Source organism: Chrysemys picta, chromosome 21, assembly GCF_011386835.1.
Source record: "Chrysemys picta bellii isolate R12L10 chromosome 21, ASM1138683v2, whole genome shotgun sequence".
NCBI classification, from domain to species: Eukaryota; Metazoa; Chordata; order Testudines; family Emydidae; genus Chrysemys; species Chrysemys picta.
This window is the reverse complement of record NC_088811.1, coordinates 5,945,334-5,965,778: the sequence shown is the minus strand read 5'-3', so window position 1 is coordinate 5,965,778 and position 20,445 is coordinate 5,945,334. Positions and strand designations below refer to the sequence as shown.

General features: G+C 37.7%; 1 protein-coding gene across 11 annotated transcripts in view; it reads left to right on the top strand.

Annotated features, from left to right (window-relative positions):
* Positions 1-20,445, top strand: part of PRKCZ (protein kinase C zeta) — a 168,304-nt gene that overhangs the window by 119,163 nt on the left and 28,696 nt on the right. For all 11 annotated transcript variants that reach the window (XR_010594238.1, XR_010594237.1, XM_065575098.1 and 8 more), the window contains 6 exons: positions 1,066-1,254; positions 4,778-4,875; positions 10,021-10,107; positions 11,418-11,553; positions 17,548-17,635; positions 18,482-18,601. Coding sequence is in view for 9 of the 11 variants with exons in the window: in XM_065575098.1 (XP_065431170.1) it covers positions 1,066-1,254; positions 4,778-4,875; positions 10,021-10,107; positions 11,418-11,553; positions 17,548-17,635; positions 18,482-18,601 (718 nt within the window). In the remaining 2 variants the exon portion in view is untranslated. The remainder of the gene's footprint in view (positions 1-1,065; positions 1,255-4,777; positions 4,876-10,020; positions 10,108-11,417; positions 11,554-17,547; positions 17,636-18,481; positions 18,602-20,445) is intronic.

The following is a 20,445-nucleotide window of genomic DNA, read 5'->3' as shown; positions in this document are numbered from 1 at the left end:
AATTTCCAGGGCTTACAGTTATACAGAAAACCTAAAGTGGAAATGCTTAATGCTTAGAAATGAGTGCTCAGTGACACAAAACTTTTTTCCACTGTGTGAATAATAAAAGAGTTGCATACCATTTCCCTTGTCCTGATTTTTATCATCAGAAAAGGAACCTGGTTATAGGACTCTTATTTTAAATTTGTCTCTGTCTGACTTTGGATTTTTATCACCTTGGGATTTAAGTCTCTGAGGGTCTGTCTTGACTAGGAAAAGTGGTTGTGTTTAGCTATAATGTATAAAGTAAGCATGACATAAACTTGACCACTTTTTCAAGACAAAAGCTCCATGTGGGGAACCTGACTGGATCAATACTTGGTAATGTAATACAGACCTTGTCACCTCTAGGCCATTAATGTAAATTTCTGCTCTGAGCTGTATAAAATAAAAGCTGATTCCAAGGCAGTGGGTTCTACAGGCACACTGTACAAATGTAGAAACTGGTTTGCATGTTAAAAAGCAAGTTACCCCAGTAAAAAACAGATATGTAATAATCTTAGATGATAGGTCTGCCTGGAACTGTTGGCTCTGTCGCATGGTAGACTTTCTGGCTGGTTGTTTTGAACAACCAGCATGTCAGGCACTGGCAAACCAGCCACCATTGGCCAAACTAGCACTTTTGTATAATGGCACTTTACATGGTGTGGTGAGCTGCTGAGGATAATTGCATAGATATGTATGGTCTTGCAGCAGTTCACCTGCAGAATATGGGAACATTCAGAATTTATTCTTAGTAACATATTTTTAATTAAGGTAAAATGTTCAGCAAGCCATTCCCTTGGAAAAAAAAAACAACTGGCACCCATAATAGCAAGTAGAAAATTACCAAGGAAGGGTTAAAAAAAAAAAAGACTTGTTTTAGGGCTGTGTCATTCTTGTACTATTTGACAAATGGGTGTTTGACTAGCGTGCACATTGAGCAAATCCTGAGACTGTTCAGAGGTTAAACTTGTTTGCACTAACAGTTCTTAGTTAAGAAGAATTCAACTGTTTCTGAATATGTATCTGTTTGTCTTTATACAGGATATCAAGCCGGTTATTGATGGAATGGATGGAATTAAGATTTCTCAGGGGCTTGGACTACAGGACTTTGACTTAATCAGAGTTATTGGACGTGGAAGTTATGCCAAAGTTCTTTTAGTACGGTTAAAAAAGAATGATCAAATTTATGCCATGAAAGTAGTGAAAAAAGAATTGGTCCATGATGATGAGGTAAAAGTCTGTATTTAAAATTTAAAATACTGAATTGATTCATGGTTAGGTATTGTCGTTGGTTCTACCTGGTGAATGAAGGAAAATGTATTAAAAATGTGACTGAAATTTTGAACAAATATTTTGTCATGTAGTGGAAGCTTCACTGACTAGTAAGTTAGTTGGTGGTATCAATTGCCTACATGAAGTATGGCACAGATTGGTTCTGGGAGAAATGTCCACTACCTCCGAAGTAACTAATACAGACTAATTGGCTAGCAGTCTTAGAAAAACACAAATGAATTTTTTCTAATAAACCTGGATATTATCAAAGTCTAGCCTTTTATTTGTTGGTTAAATAGAGCATTGGGTATTAAATAGTCTGTTCATCTGCGACTGAAAGGATAGCAAGATGTTGCCTCCCTCCCAATTTCAGCTTGTAGGGTGTCAGAAGAAACTAATCAACAAATGCTGAACTTCACAACAGGAGCTGAACTTACATTTTTATAATGTTTTTTTTATTTTTATAGAAATAAATCCTCTGTGAGTGCATTTTGGGTGTGTGTATATACACACACACACACACACACACGTAGAATAGGGTGACCAGACGTCCCGATAAAATCGGGATTGTCCCAATTTTGAGGAGTTTGTCCTGCATCCCAACCGAAGTACGGTCAGGATGCCATTTGTCCAGATATTTTGTTTCGGGTGCTTTTTTTTTTTTTACACTCACCCATCCGGGTCTTCGGCGGCAATTCAGCGGCGAGTCCTTCAATCGCTGAAGGTCTTTGGTGGCATTTCGGCAGCAAGTAATAAACCTTGCCGCCAAAGGAAGCATCTGCCGCCGAAATGCCGCCAAAGACCATCAGCGACTGAAGGATCCACTGCCGAATTGCCATGGAAGACCAGACGGGTGAGTGTAACAATTAAAAAGGCGCCCCTCTCCTCTCCTCCACCTTCCCCCCCCCCCCACCCCCCCCGCGGCGGTCCCGATATTTTCCACTTAGCATCTGGTCACCCTAACGTAGAAGAGAAGTACATGTAATATAAAACTACAGATCGTTTTTCACATTTAGTAAATCACTGGCTTTTAAAAGGGGCTACATCAACATGATTGATTTTTTTCCGAGAGTCAATTTAAAAAAAAAATCCAGTCACCGGTGGACCAAGGGCAAGTCCTGTTTTTTTTTTTTTTTTTAATTGCTTTAAAAATATGCTGTAATAGTTTCTTCGGTGAGGTAGGGAGTGACAGATTGAGAGGAAACCATGAATTTGACTGATACCAAATGCATTGAGTGAATGAACTGGAAAAATGAAGAAAATATTTTTCAGTAGCTTCTTTCCATATTAGTAGTCTAACTTCTGGCTATAACAGATACATATTTTTCAGACACAAATGTGATTTTCAAGTTGGCAGTCTTAATTCCATGGCCTCTGGAAAACTAGTTTACAAAAGCCAATATTTTGTTGCAAAGAATTTAAAAAAAAAAAAAAAAAGTGGTGGTGGTGGTAACCAGTTTCACTAGTTGCTGTACTTGTTACATTCCAGAGACTGATATTAAAAGAGTAAGGCTACATAGATTCTTTATCTTTAGACTTGCTTGCCTAAGTGTTGCAATCTCTCTTTTTTTCATGACCAAGAAAAAGGGATAAGAAAAAGTTGCTTCACAGTTACATTGTTTCTTCAGTTGTTTCTTTCAGTGACAGTGAAAGGTGAGGAGAGATATTTAGTCTGCCTTGTAGTTGCCTTTGAGAACTAGAAATAGTTGAGAATAGTCTATCAGTTATTTTGGATTGTGACCTCGCACATCAAAACATAGGAACTTGATCTAATTGCTGTTTGCCACAAGCTAGCATCTATAAGTAATGGAATTTTATGAATACATATGAATACATATGAATAAAGTTATGGAAATTTCATTTGATAGTGTTTCAATGGTAAATAAAATGCATTACTTACTAATGTTTTCCTCTTTCAAATATCAGTGAATTTAGAATGCATCGAACCTGCTCGTGCTTTGGTAGTTAGTGTTGTAGTAGTAGGAGTATATTCAAAAGCTATCTTCACCCATGTGGAACTGAAGCAGATCCCCCCCTGATTTAATTAGAACTGAAGTTAAAGGAACTGAAAGGAAATATCCTGTTGAATGTTCATTCAGAGTATGTTGTCAGGCTAAAAGTAATACGTTTTCAAAACACAAAATTCATTAACTGTCTTTTTACCAAGTTACCTTATTATGTGAAAGACAACTTAGAAATACCTATCAGAAAGCACCAGTTATTAAAGCTGAAAGAATTTTTAAAATCTAATTTGCTTTATACTGTTCATGCTGTTTCTTTTGATTTTTTTTCCTTAGCCTAGGAAGTGAAAATAATGTCCCTTTTTCCCCCCTTTTTTCGGTAGTTACTAGCCAGTGTCACTCTCCTGTTCCAATGGAAATTAGCACAATGCTACACAGCTTAGTTTATAGTCATTGTAAGAAAAGTTTACTTGGTGTTTTTTAAAAAAAAAAGACATGAAAACACTTCTATTGCTTGCTTATACTAATTTTTGTATATACATAATTTTTTGCCTGTAATTGACCTGTCTGGGCCCCTTCAAAGGCTGTGTCTTTATGTATAGAACCAAATGCATGTTAACACTTGATAGGGATTCTCAACTCCCATGGAGATCTCAGTTGTTAGGCCTGGCCTGGCAGGATAGCACTAAAGATTGCTCTCTGGAGGTTGCAATCTAGCTTTTACCTGCTGGCCCTCAGATAAGGGCACCTGAGTATCTATCCTAGTTGTCTTCGGATTGACTGGAGAGTTGACATGGTGTTGGTCAGCTAGGAACTGGGGAATTCAAGCCCACCAATGCCTAGTATTTCCTGCCAGTCACTCCTTGATAAGTATTCGTGGAGTGGGTGGGGGTATTGTGGAATATATGCTGTAAAAAAGACATGGGGAATGCCTACCTATGCTGAGAACAGTTAGAGTACACGGCCTTTAGGTTTTGCATTTATGAACAGGTTTGGGATATTTTGTTACCATGGGTCTTGGTTTTGCAATGCTGTTCTAGCATCTATTAAATTTTGGAAATACCAGTACCCTGTGGTCTCCTTTCTCAGTATTTCACCTTCATAGTTTAGCTGATCACAGAAACCATGTGAAACTCAGTGACTTGTACCCAAAACAAAGCAAATTGTGGCAGCTCCAGCTGACACACATGGTTATAATGTGATATCCACTTGCTTCAGGACACTTTGAACCAATATATCATTAATACTTCACATATGTTTTCTTATTTTTTAAACTTCATGACTAGTAAATTTTGTTCAGATTCTTCTGGATATTCAGAAAACCTCTGACAAGCTGTTGAAGCACAAAAATATTTAGACTTTCTCTGGGCCAAGTTTTTTTCCATCTTTTTTTAAAGAATGTTTGTAATAGTGATGCACTATATATACATAGGAATATAAATGTTGACAGTTTCTTTTCTGGCTTTACCCACAGCAGGGTATCCAACAGTAGTTCTGATTCTCCAAATACTCTATTTCAGGATATTGATTGGGTACAGACAGAGAAACATGTGTTTGAACAGGCATCCAGTAATCCATTCCTAGTTGGTTTACATTCGTGCTTTCAAACAACAAGTCGGTAAGAAAGTTTTGAAGTTACTTTGTTTTGAAAATCTTGATCTTTGTACTAACTGCTTTTCATAAAGCAACCATGGCAGTTAGAAAGTGTCGTCTTAGTGTTTTGAGACCTTTGGATGCAAGTATTACTATAGCAACCCTTTGTAGAAATAACACAAGATGACTGTGTGGCCTATTTAATAGTATAGTAACATTCAGATATAGAGATGTAAATGGACAAACTTTTAGGGTAGTAAGTTAGCTGTGTCTCTATTGTATATTTCTGGTCACACAAAATCACAGTCTTAAAAAGCACATACTAGGAATTGTCTCTTCTAACAATATTTACTGGGGCAATTAAGACAGCTTTTCTACATAATTTGGACAATTTAAAGGCCATTCCTACATATTTATCTAGAAGTAATTTTTTTGTATATAGCTGTTTATTATTTTTATGCTTTTGTCACTGTAGCGTTTAAATAGGTAGCACAGATTGAGGAAGTTCTTTGGTTCATTTGAGAAAATACTTAATAAATTCTTATCTACTTTCAATATCAGTGAATTGTTTTTTCTCATCTGCATAAACTGAAATGGTTTATATTTTTTCAGTATTTTATTGCATGCAGGTATTTAATGTGGGGGGGGGGGGGAGAGAATCAAGAGAAATTGTCTTATGCCAGAGTGCATAGGCATGGCTGGAATAATGGATGTTTCCAACTGTTAACTTTTTCTTGTATAAAGGGTATTCTTATTCATGGCTGAATTTAGGTACCATAGCCCCTTCAGTGCTATACTGACACACATACTAGTCATACAAAATGTTACATGTTGATATTTGGAAGATTTACTTCCTTGGATTCTATTCATGTGAGTAGCATGCAGTAGACTGCCTGCATAACCTAAGCAGGCAGATTTTATGCAGTATTCAGTGGATTTATTTTTATTTAGGCTTATGCACATAGCCATTTAAAAAGGAGCACCTGTTCTTTGTTCCCCATGCATCCTGACTATTCTTAAATACAGAGCCATGAAATGGATCACCTCTGTAACTCTCCCTTCAACCTTTAATCATCATATTCACAGTAACCATAACGACCCAGCAGCAAAAAACACCTTCCGATCAGCACCTTCTCTTTTTCTCACTGCTAGTGGAAATAAATGGGCTTTTCAGTTTGCCCTGAAGATCAATAAGGTAGGGTTATTGTGGACCAGGAAGAGCAAAGGAGTTCCAAAGGTGACCTGTAAAGGATGTTATTTAAAAAGGGGTGTTTGCCTTTTTTGTTTGTTGCTTTATGATATATGAAAAAAGTGGTCTAAAGGTTTTTATTTTTGTTTTTTAATTTCTGCTTGTTTTTTAGCTTAGAAATACTAGCAAGGTCAGCTCTGGTCTTTTCTTGATTTTGCATAAGAGCCTATGGGATTTATGAGAATATATATTACCACTCACCGAGTAATTGAAGGAAAAGGTTGCTGAAGTGTAATAGATCAGAAAAACAAACAAAAATAGTTTTAAATATTACCTTTTAAAATCCTTTCCTTTCTGCTCCTAAGTTTTCACTCTCTTGGCTCTTGTGACGTTGTCATTTCACTAATACTTCAATCTCATCATGGTGTCTTCCAGGACAGATGAGACCTGAATGACTAATGTAAAAAACAGAGAATTTTTTTTTTTAAATCAGGCTTCCTTATAAACATCATAAGAAACAAGAGGAGGGCTGACATCAGAGTTTAGATAAGTCCTTTGCATGTCACTTCTTTGGGAGATTTTCATACTGGAGCAGGTTTGAAAAAAGAGAACATATGGAAATGAATATAAAGTACTTGTCCAGTGTTTTTCTGTGTTGCTTTTGTTGTTGGGATTGTTTTTAGTCCTTTCTCCCAGCCTTGCTTCTCCTTTTTAATCCTGCAGTGAAACCAATATCTGTGTTTGACTTAAGTCTGTTGTCCTGGGTATTGTTGTAATGTCACAAATTCAGCATTATGACTTCACTGCAGGATCAAATGGAAGCAGGAAACTGACTGTGAGGAAGCAAACTTATTCAAGTGCAAGTAGTGTTGATAATCGGCACACAGGAAACAAACAGTAACATGGGTAAGCTCTATGTTTAAGTCCTGTATTAGAAATTTTCTTTCCCTAAGCAACACCTTTAAATATTAGATCAATGCTTGGTGTGCGATTTTTACTTTTAAACTTAAATATATTTTAGATTGTATTTGTTAACAATAACAAAGTTACAATAAATGTATATACTTAGAGAAATAGTATAAAAGAGAATTTCTCACTACATTTTTTACTTACCTGGATGATGTCACTAATCCTTACAGTACAAAAAATGCAGTTCCCTACATTTTTAGGAATCGGTGTCATTTATTATTGTTACAGTAAGAGAGGTACACATGGTACTTAACTGAGTGTATTTTTTTAAGTATCTCCAAAAAGAAGGTGGTCAGTCCTTTGCTTTGGATTTTGACTTAATTTGGAATTGTGTTTTCAGAGGGCTTTCTCTGGATGGAATTCATCAGTTCTTCTATATTGGTTAATCTTTACAAAGTATGTATTTTAGAATTGGATGAGCAGTGGGGAGAATTTGCCAAATATGTGTGGGGAAAGGAAGGAGTAGAGAGAAGAATTTTTAATTCTGGAATAATTGGGTGCATAAAGAAAAGCTGCTTCTGAGGCAGCTTCCATTTTCATGAGAAACACTCACTCAGCATATTGCTATTCTGTAGGACTATTTAACCTTGTCAGTTTGCATGGATCATATTTTCCCACATATGGTATCTTCCCTCCGGTGTGTAATAAGTCTTTTCATACGGCTGATCATTCCACTTGTATTTTCCCTACCCTTACTGCATTTTCTCTTGTGTGTTTTGAGGAGTGCATTGCAAAATTCGTTTTGAAAAGCCAGTAATAGGCCCTGATAATGCAGCCATTAACTTCAGGGGGTATACTATGTAGAATATTACAGAATTGGACCCATAATGGTTATTGCAATGTCTTTGAAGATATGTTTCAGACTTAAAAAAACCCAGGCTGCTTATTCATCTGTCTCCAAAATGTTCATAAAGTTCTGGTGTTTCCTGCAAAATCTTTGTAACCACCCCTGCTTGACAATACTGCCTTTCTGTAATGCAAAGTAATAAGCAATGCTGATTTATCAACAAAAAGCAAAGAAGGCTAAGGCCAGTTGTCTTGCTTTGGACAGAAATTTACATATGAAATTAGTCAATGTCCTCTCTGATTACACTGTGTTGTGCTATGAAGTAGAGAATCATTGCATGCAGGTTAAGATGCCAATGGATGAGACTTTTATGAGTTGTTGTTGAATTATGATGTGGTAAATTGGATTTTCCCAAGGTTACGAGATCATACTCTTTTTATATTAAGGTGGACCTGTATCCTATACTAGGCAAGGGGTTGAAAAAATAAGTGTATTAGTTTAGCTTCTGCTACCGTGGGCGGCGGGGGATTGTTCAGTTGCATTCACATTCAGATTCTTTTAGTGTCAAAGTTTCTAGTCAAAGTCAAAGAACAGAGCTATTATAATCTTAGCTGGTCCTGTTGGCCGCACCAAATTTAATTTCCATTTCTAGTGAAAAATGGCCACACCTGAACTCATCAGACTCCTAGTTTTATTACAGGTGGCCATACGGAGCCAGGCATTTCTGTATCCTTCGAATTTAGAATGTTTCTCACAGAATGGCATTGGGAGCTCGGATTGTTGTATTCAGCATATAAATAGAATTATCTTTATTTTTATGGGTGCGTATAAAGATCCTGATACAATTTAGAACTTTATTTGGAAGAGGAGGATTGTTGTGAATCATATGTGATTGAAATCATTAGAACTCTTTTATGTTGCTCAAACATAAATTTGTTTTTCTACATTTCTCTGTAGTGTGTCTCCAGACATCTTTCTTCAGTGTGTCAGTTTTGGCTTTTCATAAGCTAGTGCAAATAACAGCATAATAGTTGTATATTCATTAATGCTCAAAACTCTACAGTGCTTCCTGACCTTTTTAATGCTGGTAAATTAATAATAAAACTAGTCATCTTAAAATAGGTTTACTTTTGACTTGTGTTTTGGTTGGTTTCAAATGTAACAAGCCTATGTGTGTAAACTTTGTTTTTCAAATATGAAACTTCAGATTTCATGCTTGATTTAAAAAAAAAAACACCTTCAGTCTAAAACAGTATTCAGTATTTTGTCTAATACTTATTATATCAAAGTAAATCTGTGCCAGACTCCTAGATGACTGATCCTTATTTAGTGGCAAATAATAAAATTTCATCTAATGAGAAACTGTTTTTGTTTGTTTTTGTTTGTTTTTTTAAGTACACTGTTATGTTAAAACGTACTTATAATCTAACAGTCTGTTTTCTAAGCCATTCAGAATACAGCTATTCAGTAGCAGTACACGGAGAAATTTGATACTACTATTCCCTATTTCAGGAGACAGACATTGCAATCTGCATCAGTCATTTGATATGATAGACATAGCCATTAAAATAAGATGTTTTCATAGTATAAATGTCTCGTTATTTGAAAATTAGTGACTATTTTGCTCCTGCATTTGTTTTTGATAAAGCCTTTGGTTTTCAATTTATCATCTACTTGCCATACTCCAGTGACAATATTTTATTCCTTTGTCGCAATCTCTGACTGTTTTAAACTTTTAAAATATACATCTGATACTGTATTACACTGACAGCCCACAATGGTACTTGGTTACTTTCAGCAACCTCTGTTATCCTTTTCATATGTTTGGGTAGTTATGTTGGCTTCATGCCAAACTCAGACCTAGTGTTAAACAGGTACACCTTCATTAAGTTCAAATCAATTTCTTCATTTGTGTTTTTCTATTGAAGTATTCTTATACATGCTTTTAAATTATGGATGTCATCTACATACCACAGACATGGGTGTATTATAAATTAAATAGATGCTCTTGTTTTGTTTCTAAATGGTTATTAATTTTTATTGTAATTACAATTTTAAATGCCTAACTTGAGAGGGCAACTCAGAGGAACATTTTTAACTTTAGATTTTGTTGTCGTTGGAGTGAAATATTAACTATGACCTTAGTAAAAATGTGAGTCTTATGGAATTAAAAAAATACAGTTTTCCTTGAGTTGAAATCCATTTATTGCATTGTATATTTTCAGATTGTTTCTTGTCATAGAGTATGTAAATGGGGGAGATCTCATGTTTCATATGCAACGGCAAAGAAAACTTCCTGAAGAACATGCAAGGTATTTTACTATTGATAAATGTGATAATTTTCTTATAGTATCATTACAAAGCACAACATAAAATAGTTTATCTTAAATGACAGCAAGAGAATATAAAAATTTCAAGGGAAATTGCTGTAGGTGATTTGGAAAGTTTAAAAAAAAATTCATAGATTCTAGGACTGGAAGGGACCTCGAGAGGTCATCGAGTCCAGTCCCTTGCCCGCATGGCAGGACCAAATACTGTCTAGACCATCCCTGATAGACATTTATCTAACCTACTCTTAAATATCTCCAGAGATGGAGATTCCACAACCTCCCTAGGCAATTTATTCCAGTGTTTAACCACCCTGACAGTTAGGAACTTTTTCCTAATGTCCAACCTAGACCTCCCTTGCTGCAGTTTAAACCCATTGCTTCTTGTTCTATCCTTAGAGGCTAAGGTGAACAAGTTTTCTCCCTCCTCCTTATGACACCCTTTTAAATACCTGAAAACTGCTATCATGTCCCCTCTGTCTTCTCTTTTCCAAACTAAACAAACCCAATTCTTTCAGCCTTCCTTCATAGGTCATGTTCTCAAGACCTTTAATCATTCTTGTTGCTCTTCTCTGGACCTTTTCCAATTTCTCCAATTAAAAAGCTCAACCTTAAATTTGGAAAGCAGTTCATTTGAAAGATAAATAACCTTTGTATTCTACAAGGACATGAGGGTTTTTTTTTGTTTGTTTGTTCGTTTTTTAAATAAAGCATTTGATAATAGGAACAACTAACTGTCATTGCTTTTATATTTGATTAACAGTTCTCTGAAGTGCATTGCTGATGTAGGGTTTAAGTGTTTTGGTGAACATAGTTAAGGGAGTTTTAAACAGAACCTATTAAAAAGTACTGTCTTGCAAGTGTTGGTATTATAGACACAGGTCTTGCCTCTGCATTAGAATAGTTGGTGTAGATTTTACCAGCTCAGAAATCCAGTTCTGATACCCAGTATTTGAGTTTTACAGCTTCAGAGAAAAGTTCAATAGTATGATGGGGGGGGAAATTTCTTCAATATCAGATTGAAAAAAAATTACTTGCTATAAGTCTTTAGCTTTGTAGACAGTGGCTATATTTTTTAATTATTCATATTTTGATTGTAACAGCTACTTTGGGATGAATTTAGGGGGTTTGTTGTTTTTATCCTCTCCATGGTGAGAAGCTCTGGGACTCTGTTAGCTTTTCCTTTTTACTTTGTTCCTTTGGTTTCAAAAACTGTCATTGGGTTTTTCAAGTTATGCCAACTTTTGTGTAATTCTTCTAGTAATGAATATGGCTCTTCTTTTTTCCTGTTTAAGATTTTATGCTGCTGAAATTTGTATTGCTCTGAACTTCCTACACGAGAGAGGAATAATCTACAGAGATTTAAAACTAGACAATGTTCTGCTAGACGCAGAGGGTCATATCAAGTTAACAGATTATGGCATGTGCAAGGTAAGGTTCTCCTCTGATTTTCTGCCTTTCCTTATAATTCTACTGTGAATCTGTATATGTTAATCTAGTTGTGTCAGATAGTCTTGTCGAATCAAATTCTACAGCCAGCAACACCAAAGTAAATCTGAGACCTGAAGTTTGCCTAGATTAATGTAAGTGTAACTGGAGCCTAGAATTTAGTCTTAAACTGCAGTTCTGCTCTGAAAAATTACATCTGAAAAATGGCACCACCTTGCTCAACAAATCTATTTCTTGGCTGTATTCCAAGTCACACTGCTGAATTTGTGGACAAAAATAAAGTTATTGCTATTTTTGTCCTGTTAGACCTGCAGATTCAACACAGCTATGAGTGCTGAATTCTGTTCCTTCACATGTATTACCAACAGAACTGTTAACTAAATTCAATCTCAGGACCAGATATGGCCAGACTGCTTTTACACCCACATAATTTCATTGAAGAAAATGAATTGTAACTTGCCTTTATTTTAGAATAATCACATTCTATTACAATACTTTGGGAGCCAAAGTCACAAGGGGTTCCATAGTTAGATAGTAATTGATTCTTGACCTTTTGACTGAGATGAAGTGTAGGGACATGTTATACCAGAGATGTAGCTATGAGAATGAAACCGTGCCTCTTGTCCTGTGCAGCTGTAAGCCCCATTCCAGAGCATAGCCACTTCACCACAACGCTGTGCAGAATAGGTTTGTTAAGGCAATTTCAGCATCTGTGAGAACGGTTTTCGTTAACTCTTCTATTCCGGACTTCAACTGCCAGCTAAGACTGGATGTTGTGATCAATGATGAGGAACCAGAAGTGAATTATCCCTGTGACGGGTCCCTGGGTTCCCCCCCGCCCCCAGGATGCCGCTTGGAACTGGGGTACCACTGAGCTCACCTGACCCACCAGCCTGGGCTCCCTTTCACACTGTGGTGCTGTGATAAGTTGCCAAGCTCTCCACACTTGCTCTTTCATCACACACACACAGATAGGGACACACCCAGCTGCAGCTTCACAAACAGATGCTGAGATCAGCTCTGCATGGGAAGGCTCAGCTAAGGCACCTCCCAGTTGCTAAGGCACGCACTCCCCTCCAGAGTGTAAACCCAAAATTATACTGTCTTGCACTGTACAGGGAAATGTACAGCGTAAGCTCATAAAATTCGCCCCCTCCCTCAATGTGAGGGGGGAGAGAGAGAGAGCTGCAACAGCTTTCTGCCCCAAGTTATAATTTTCACAAACACTGCTGTTAGACAAAACAAAACAAGTTTATTAACCTCAAAAGATAGATTTTAAGTGATTATACATGATAGCAAACAGATGAAAGCAGATTACCTTAGTAAATAAACAAAACCACAAACAGTTTAACATAGTAGATAGGTAGGATATGAATTAGCAAATTCTCACCCTGAGTGATAAACAGGCTGGCAGATTCTTAAGGCACAAGTTGACTTGGCTTTCTCGGGTTTTCACACACAGGCTAAAAATCCCTCTAGCCTGGGACCATCACAGTTCAGTCCTTGTCCCTCAAGTGTTTCCAGGTGTATTGTTGTAGGGAGAGTGAGGTACCATCATGATGTCATTGTCCCCCTTTTATATATTCTTCCCACTTGCTGGAAAGCTCTTTTGTTGTGACCTGGGTCAAACAGTTCCCATTGTGTAGTGCTATCTCTGAGAGGTTTCTACTGTACACAGTTCCTGGGGTAATCCTTGTGCTTGTGTGCATCTCCTCAATAAGCCATTTACATTGGTTGGCCTTTTTACTGTTGTACCTGAAAGGCTGCTTGTGGGTGATTTCAAACTCACAACATGTTTCAGTAACACCTACATAGCCTACCTTCACATACAATGATAGCCACATACAATGATAGCACATACATTCCAATGAGATATCAATGTCTAGTATATTAAGATTTTTAGAATGAAACCTCACAAGGCATACTTTGTACAAAACATATCCTAATTACATGACAGTGGTGAATATTGGGGTGCCAGGGTGTCACAATCCCCTTCGAGAATCGGGTCGCTCCCTTCATTGAGACACAGGAATGGAAAATGGAGAAATAGACCCACACACCCTGGTTGATACCTTGAGAGAATGGGGATACTCCACTGCCATTCACACACTGATCGTCAGAGCACTGGGTGCCTGGGACCGCAAGAATGAGACTGTTTCAGGACTGTAAGGTACCCAGACACTACTCCAGGCTGATAGAGTAGTTGATAGTTTCAGATACCACTATATTGAACACGTTACTGGACACGGCCAATCTGAGGATAAGATCTAGACCACTAACTGAGAAGCGACAAGTCTGACGGCTTCTTTGAACTGATTTAACTAACTAGTGTACTTTCTTTTTCTATGTTACATGCTTAACCTCTAATCCTCATCTGTATTTTCTGCTGCAGGCAATTGTCAGCTCATATCGCTTTTCTCTTTCTTCATTTGCAATCCATGGGTATAATGTTGTTTTTGACAAGAATGAACTGATATGGCATGGGTATTTATAATGTGTATTCAACAATTTGTGTTCTGTAACTTTAAATATTCTCTAATAAAAGTTTTAATTTGTTTCATATCTGATACGATCTCTATTAGGAGACTAACCCTGCACTTCTAGGGGGATGGCCTTGATGAATTAATACAATAGGTCTTTTCCAGCTCTAATTTTTATGATCCTGTATATTTGAATTGTATTAGCCCTTTTCAATGACTGTCTCTCTTGGAGGATTGGAAATCTAATACATTAGAGTTGGCACTGGCAGGGCCGGCTCCAGGCACCAGCAGAGCAAACTGGTGCTTGGGGCGGCAGCTTGTAGGAGGTGGCATTCTGCCTAGTCCTAGGGCGGCACGGCCGCTTTTTTTGTTGTTGTTGTTGTTGTTGTTCCACTTCGGCTGCCCTGTAGGGGACAGTGGCGTGGAGGACGGGAGCTAGGGTGACCAGACAGCAAGTGTGAAAAATCAGGACGGGGGTGGGGGGGTAATAGGAGCCTATATAAGAAAAAGACCCAAAAATCGGGACTGTCCCTATAAAATCGGGACATCTGGTCACCCTAACGGGAGCGTCCTGCAGCAAGCCTGGCAGGGCAGCCCGCGTCCTTCCCTCCCAGCCGACCGGAGCGTTGTGGAGCCCTCCCAGCAGGGGGCATGGCGGGAGGGGCCGCGTGGCAGCGCCCCGCTGAAGCCCTGGCCGCCCCCCTTCTCTCTCTCCCCCCGCTCCCTCCCCCTCCCCCTGCACCCTGGCTCCGGCCGTGCCGCAGGTTGTTCTTTTTTTTTTTTTTTGCTGTTCTGGCCGCCCCAAGTGGCGACCAGAAAGCCAGAGCCGTCCCTGGGCACTGGAACTTTTTAGCACTGAATAGCACTTTAGAAAGCACTATTTCATAAATTTTGATCAAATGCAACCTGTACCTGAAGAGAGACTGAGGCAGGCAAATACAGCCCTACAGAAGGTTATTTGGAGCCTGATTTTAAAATGAATTGTATTTTAAATAAACGTCAAAGCAGATATTAAGAAGCTCAAGTAAACTAATGAACTATGGAGGACATACCTCTCAGGGGACTTGTAATGGGATATTACCTCTTTGGGTTGCTGCTTTGACACACACTAATACTTGCTGACAGTTGTTGTCTCCAAGTTATTGGCCCATGTGAAATTAGATGAGGGTCTCAGTCTAGTTTGTGATGGACTGCCAAGTTCCCAAAACCAGCAACACAACTAGCATCCTTTTTGTCAATTTCAGAGGGTCCAGCGATTGAATGGAACAAGTTAACTGAGCTGCCTTCTAGTCTTACCAGGGGTTCCTCCAGGTCATTATGCACATTAGCAGTGGGGCACTGTGGAGGGGCTTGCCTTGTCACTGCTTGTGATATACCTCTTCAAGGGATCAATAGGACTTCCGTTTTCAAGGACTCTTATCTCATGTGTAGCACCAGCACTAAAATTCATAACCTGGAGTAAAAAGGCAGCAATTGCAAAAAATTATGAATTGTTTTAATCTTTAAAAATAACAAACACCTCCCCAATCTCCCAGAAATGAGAAACACTTTATTCTTTGTCTAAAAGAAACAAATTAAACATTATGAATGTGTCAGGATTAATAACGTCCAGGGTGGATAAAAATCAATGATTTTTTAAAAAAAAAATCGGATTTTTTAATTTAAAAAAATTATCTAAAGATAGTTTTAATTAAGGTACATTATAGCTCAAAGATATCTCATCATGGAATAGGAATTATAAATTCTAATTCTATAGTATGAGACAATATATTCATGTAATGTTTAAGAAAAAAATTGTAAATGAGTTCAATAGTTCATGGATTAGGGACCCAATCTTATAGGGTTCCAGGGGCTTCTTTATAGATTATTTAGGTTAATCTTTTTATCTACCCAATGGGGCTCAGTGCTCAGTCTAGAAGATACCATCAGAGATGCTTAGTTTTGAGTTCTCAAACTGTGGACTTGACTCCAGAGAGAACATGCTTGTTAACAGCAAAAATGTTTTTAAACAAATAAATAATATATAGAGTTGAGAAATAACAGACCTCAACCCTATTGTCCCTCTGCAAATTTGTGCACATACAGTCAATCCCTTACCTCTCTCTAAAAGTGCAAAGTTTGAAAAAGTTCAATTAATAGAAGATTGTTGGGGGCAGAATAGATCTGGACAAGGAGAAGTCTGGAGATAAATGTGAGAAGGGATGGACAGGCACTAGAAACAAAAGTGAAACTGTTTGAGCAGCATATTCCGAATTCTTGAGGTCTTTCTGAGTTTAGCCTTCATTGATTCAAGATCTACCATACCATTCTCTCACTAGAAGGAAAAACTTACAATGGCAGCAGGCCGTAAAAGAGACCCATTCAAGAAATATGTTTGATGATGATATTTTAAAGAAAGTCACACCAGTGAACTGGAGGAAGTCACTTAAGCACTGTTGAAGAGATAATCTCGCTTTTAACATCAGTAGCTTCTTCTGCTGGTGTAGAAAGAATATTTTCTTCCTTTGGACTAATTCATTCCAAATTGAGCAATGGTTTGGGACCTGAAAAAGCAGGAAAGCTTATTTTTCTTTTCCCGATTATGAACAAACAGAAAAATGAAGGTGAAGACGACTGAGTTAGCTGCAGAAGCCAATATTTCAAGTTTCTCATGTTGACCTGGCTGACATAGTCGATTTAATTTTTTGTTTTTTTCTTAAATATTTCATTTAACTATTTTAGTTAAAAACAATTTAAACAAAAAGAAACCTAATTTTAAAGAACTTGAATCTTTAACTAAATTCAAAAATTCATATGCTTGTTTTGTTAAAATATTATGTTTGCTGTTGAAGAAAAAAATCCCGAATACGTCACGTTGTTGTTTTAGTTAAATAAAACAGTTTAAATGTCTGTCTGGTGGGGATCTCCTCCTAATACAGCCTGGCAAGAAAATCCTCCAAATATTAATGATTAACCTGTTGAATTGAAGATAGTTCACCTCCCAGTGACTTCATAAATATCTGCTTCAAATACCTTTGCTAAATGAAATAACCAAACAATCATTCATTTTCTGATATGGCTGTAAAACTAATATGAATTTTTTTTTTCAAAATAAATCACTGTTTAAAAATGTATAGTGTGTACCTTCTAAAAATGAAACCTACATCTATTGGAGTTGTGAAGAATATGTATTAAGGTTATAACAACCAACAAGAATGCACTTTTATGTTGAAATCCATGATTAAATAGTCTTCCTGACTAGTGATTTAAATCAAATCCACCCTGGTAAAGTCACACACACTTACCATGATGAAGGGCTGTACAAAAAATTATAAGTTTACCTTGAATGGTAGGAGTTTTGGGGAGGAGTCTGATCACTACTTTGACCCCTGGAGTCCTGTTGGTATATGGAGGCATCTTAGACTCCTGGTTTGAAAAACTTACAAAAGCTTGGTTGAAGGGAACTTGCTGCAGGTAGAATTTAACTTTCAAAAGATGAATTGGTTTATTCCAATAGGAAGGATTGGGCCCTGGTGACACTACAAGCACTTTCTGTGGAACGCCAAATTACATTGCACCAGAGATCCTAAGAGGAGAAGAATATGGTGAGTTGGGGCATAAACTTGTAACAGTTTAATTACAGTGAATCACTAATTAAAGTTCCGATTTGCAGGGCATTAAGAGTACATTTTTAATTAAGCTTACATGGTTTTACTCTGTTATGTACCGGTAAGATTTTTGTTTGTTTGTTTGATTTTTTTTATTTTCTCAGATGTACTTCAGACCATTTTAGTGTTTTTTGACCTTCACAGTCATGGATGTGCAGCTTCTATTAAAAGATATTTCCAGAAAGGGTGGGCTTTTTCCTGAAAGAGAACTCCTGCTTTGTGCTACAGAGCAAATACCACAACCCAACCCTTTTATGTTGGTTTGAGCTTTCAGATACAACAACTGTTTGGATCAGGGTATCTGACAACAGAAAACATAGAATTCAAAACAGCAGTAGTTTATAGGAGCACTCTAACTACTATTGTGAATTGAGAAGTGGCCTATCTAAGATGGTAAAATACCTGAGTACTGTCATTTTCCTATATGGTAACATAGCATTCACAACTTTTAAAAATCCTAAAGTACCTTCCAGCTTTAAGTAGTATATTGACCTTTATCTTGGCACTGTTAATTGAAGTCTCACTCTCTTATGGACCGTTATGGCCCAGCTACAAGTTCCTGAACAAATTACCTTTACTAATTTTTCTCCCAAGTGCTCTATTAAGGGCTATTCCTGTGAGGCACTGAGCCTGCTGCTAGTGGTTTTGGTGGGAGTTGAGGATTCTCAGCTCTCTGCAGAATCAGGTCCTTAATCTCCATCGATGATGCAATAAATGTCGTTGTAACATTATCCTAGAACCCAGGATTTATTACCTGAAAATGTGCTCTTTAAATGCTTATAGGGTTCAGTGTGGACTGGTGGGCTCTTGGTGTCCTGATGTTTGAAATGATGGCAGGAAGATCTCCATTTGATATAATAACTGACAATCCAGACATGAACACTGAAGATTACCTCTTCCAAGGTATATTTAAGATTTTTTTTTGTTGGTTTTGGGTTTCCATTTTTTTTTTTTAATCCCTTTGAAGGAAGAACAAAACACTAAATAATGAAAATTAGCAGCCACCTTTTACATACTGTGGGTGCCTTCTCTTCCTTTTAATTTCCTACACAGCAAAGTTTTGATAGAGGGCTCAGTAGTTCCCATCATCTCATGACTACCAGTGATATTAGCGTAGGTAAACAGGACTGTGGTATTTCTAATTCAACATTCAAGGAACTTAATTTTCTGGGACAAAAAACTAGGACTCCGAGTTAGTCTTTCAGATTGGACTTTGTCTAAAGATATGTCTAGACTGCAGCTGGCCGCATGCTTCAAGCCTGGGAAGGCAGACACAGGCTAGCTCTGCTAAAAATAGCAGTGTGCATGTTGCGGCATGGGCGGCAACTCAGACTAGCCACCTGAGCTCAGACCCAGGTAGGCAGGCGGGTCCAGGTTCAGGTGCCTATCCTGAGCCATCACCCCTGCCACAACAACCACACAGCTATTATTAGCAGGCTAATTTGAGAGGAGCTACTTACTATGTATTGGTCTTCCTGGGCTGGGAGGCATGCTCCCAGTAGGGTGACCAGACAGCAAATGTGAAAAATCGGACAGGGGTGGGGGGTAATAGGAGTCTATATAAGAAAAAGACCCAAAAATCAGGACTGTCCCTATAAAATTGGGACATCTGGTCACCCTAGCTCCCAGCTACAGTGTAGACTTACTCAATGAGATCCACAGTTCAGAAGTAGCCGTTGAAAATAAGGTTCAGACATTTTGGGTTGAATGTGTGTACATGCCCTCTTTGAATTGCAGTTTAAGAACATAAATCCATCATTCTATTCAAGAAAGACATTATCATTCACATTACTCTTATACTCTGGGATATTTTTCTCTTTCACCCTAGTTCTTTGGTACATATGTTTATATTCTTTGTATGTCTTTCATTTTGTTACATTATTTTATAACTTACTTTGAATGTATTGAGCACTATGGCAGATGTGCTTCTAGAACTTGCTAGTTGCTTCCTACAGTGTGTTATACCCCAAGAGTACTGACCTATACATTTATCCCACTTAAAACAGTTAATCCAATAAATACAATATAAGCCTTGTTAATAGTATTAGACTTGATGGTGGTCTCTAGAGAGCTGACTGGTCATGTGCAGCTGGCTTGCCTTGGTGCCAGTCAAGAGAAACAGAACAGGTGGGAGGGAGAGATGAAATGAAGACACAGTAGACAGCCTGACTGACTTTCTTCAGAAAGGGCAAAACACTCATTGTACCAAAGGCTATTAATAATACTTCAGTGCTGTTTCTTTTCCACTAAACCAACTGCTGTAATTGCCACAAGGATGTTAAGTTGTTATCAGTAGGGACAGAAGGTGGTCATGAAAGAAAGGGGAGTCAGTGCATGAGACAGTATCTCTGCTAGGTTGTGTCCAGAGTATGGAAAGGTTTTTGAAAACTATATTATACGAAGGCATTGAAGGAACTTTCTGGGCACCAACCATATCTACCTATAATTTTGCTCCAGATAACTTTTTCTGTTTCCTTATGGTGATTTCATGGTAGCAGTGTCATAAGTTACTTCAATAGCAACTGGTTTGCATGGGTAGCAGTGTGCCCATTATTCTAATCACATGTAGCAGTATCCACAACCATATCAAGTACAGGAGTAACGCTGAAAGTGCTTGATTAGTAAAGAGTGAATTTCAAAGGTGTATGTGCATAGTCTGAGAGATGGAAGAGGGTTGGAAGGAATTTTCCCCCAGGTCAGACTGGCGGTGACCTTAGGGTTTTTGTCTTCTTCTGCAACATGGGGTA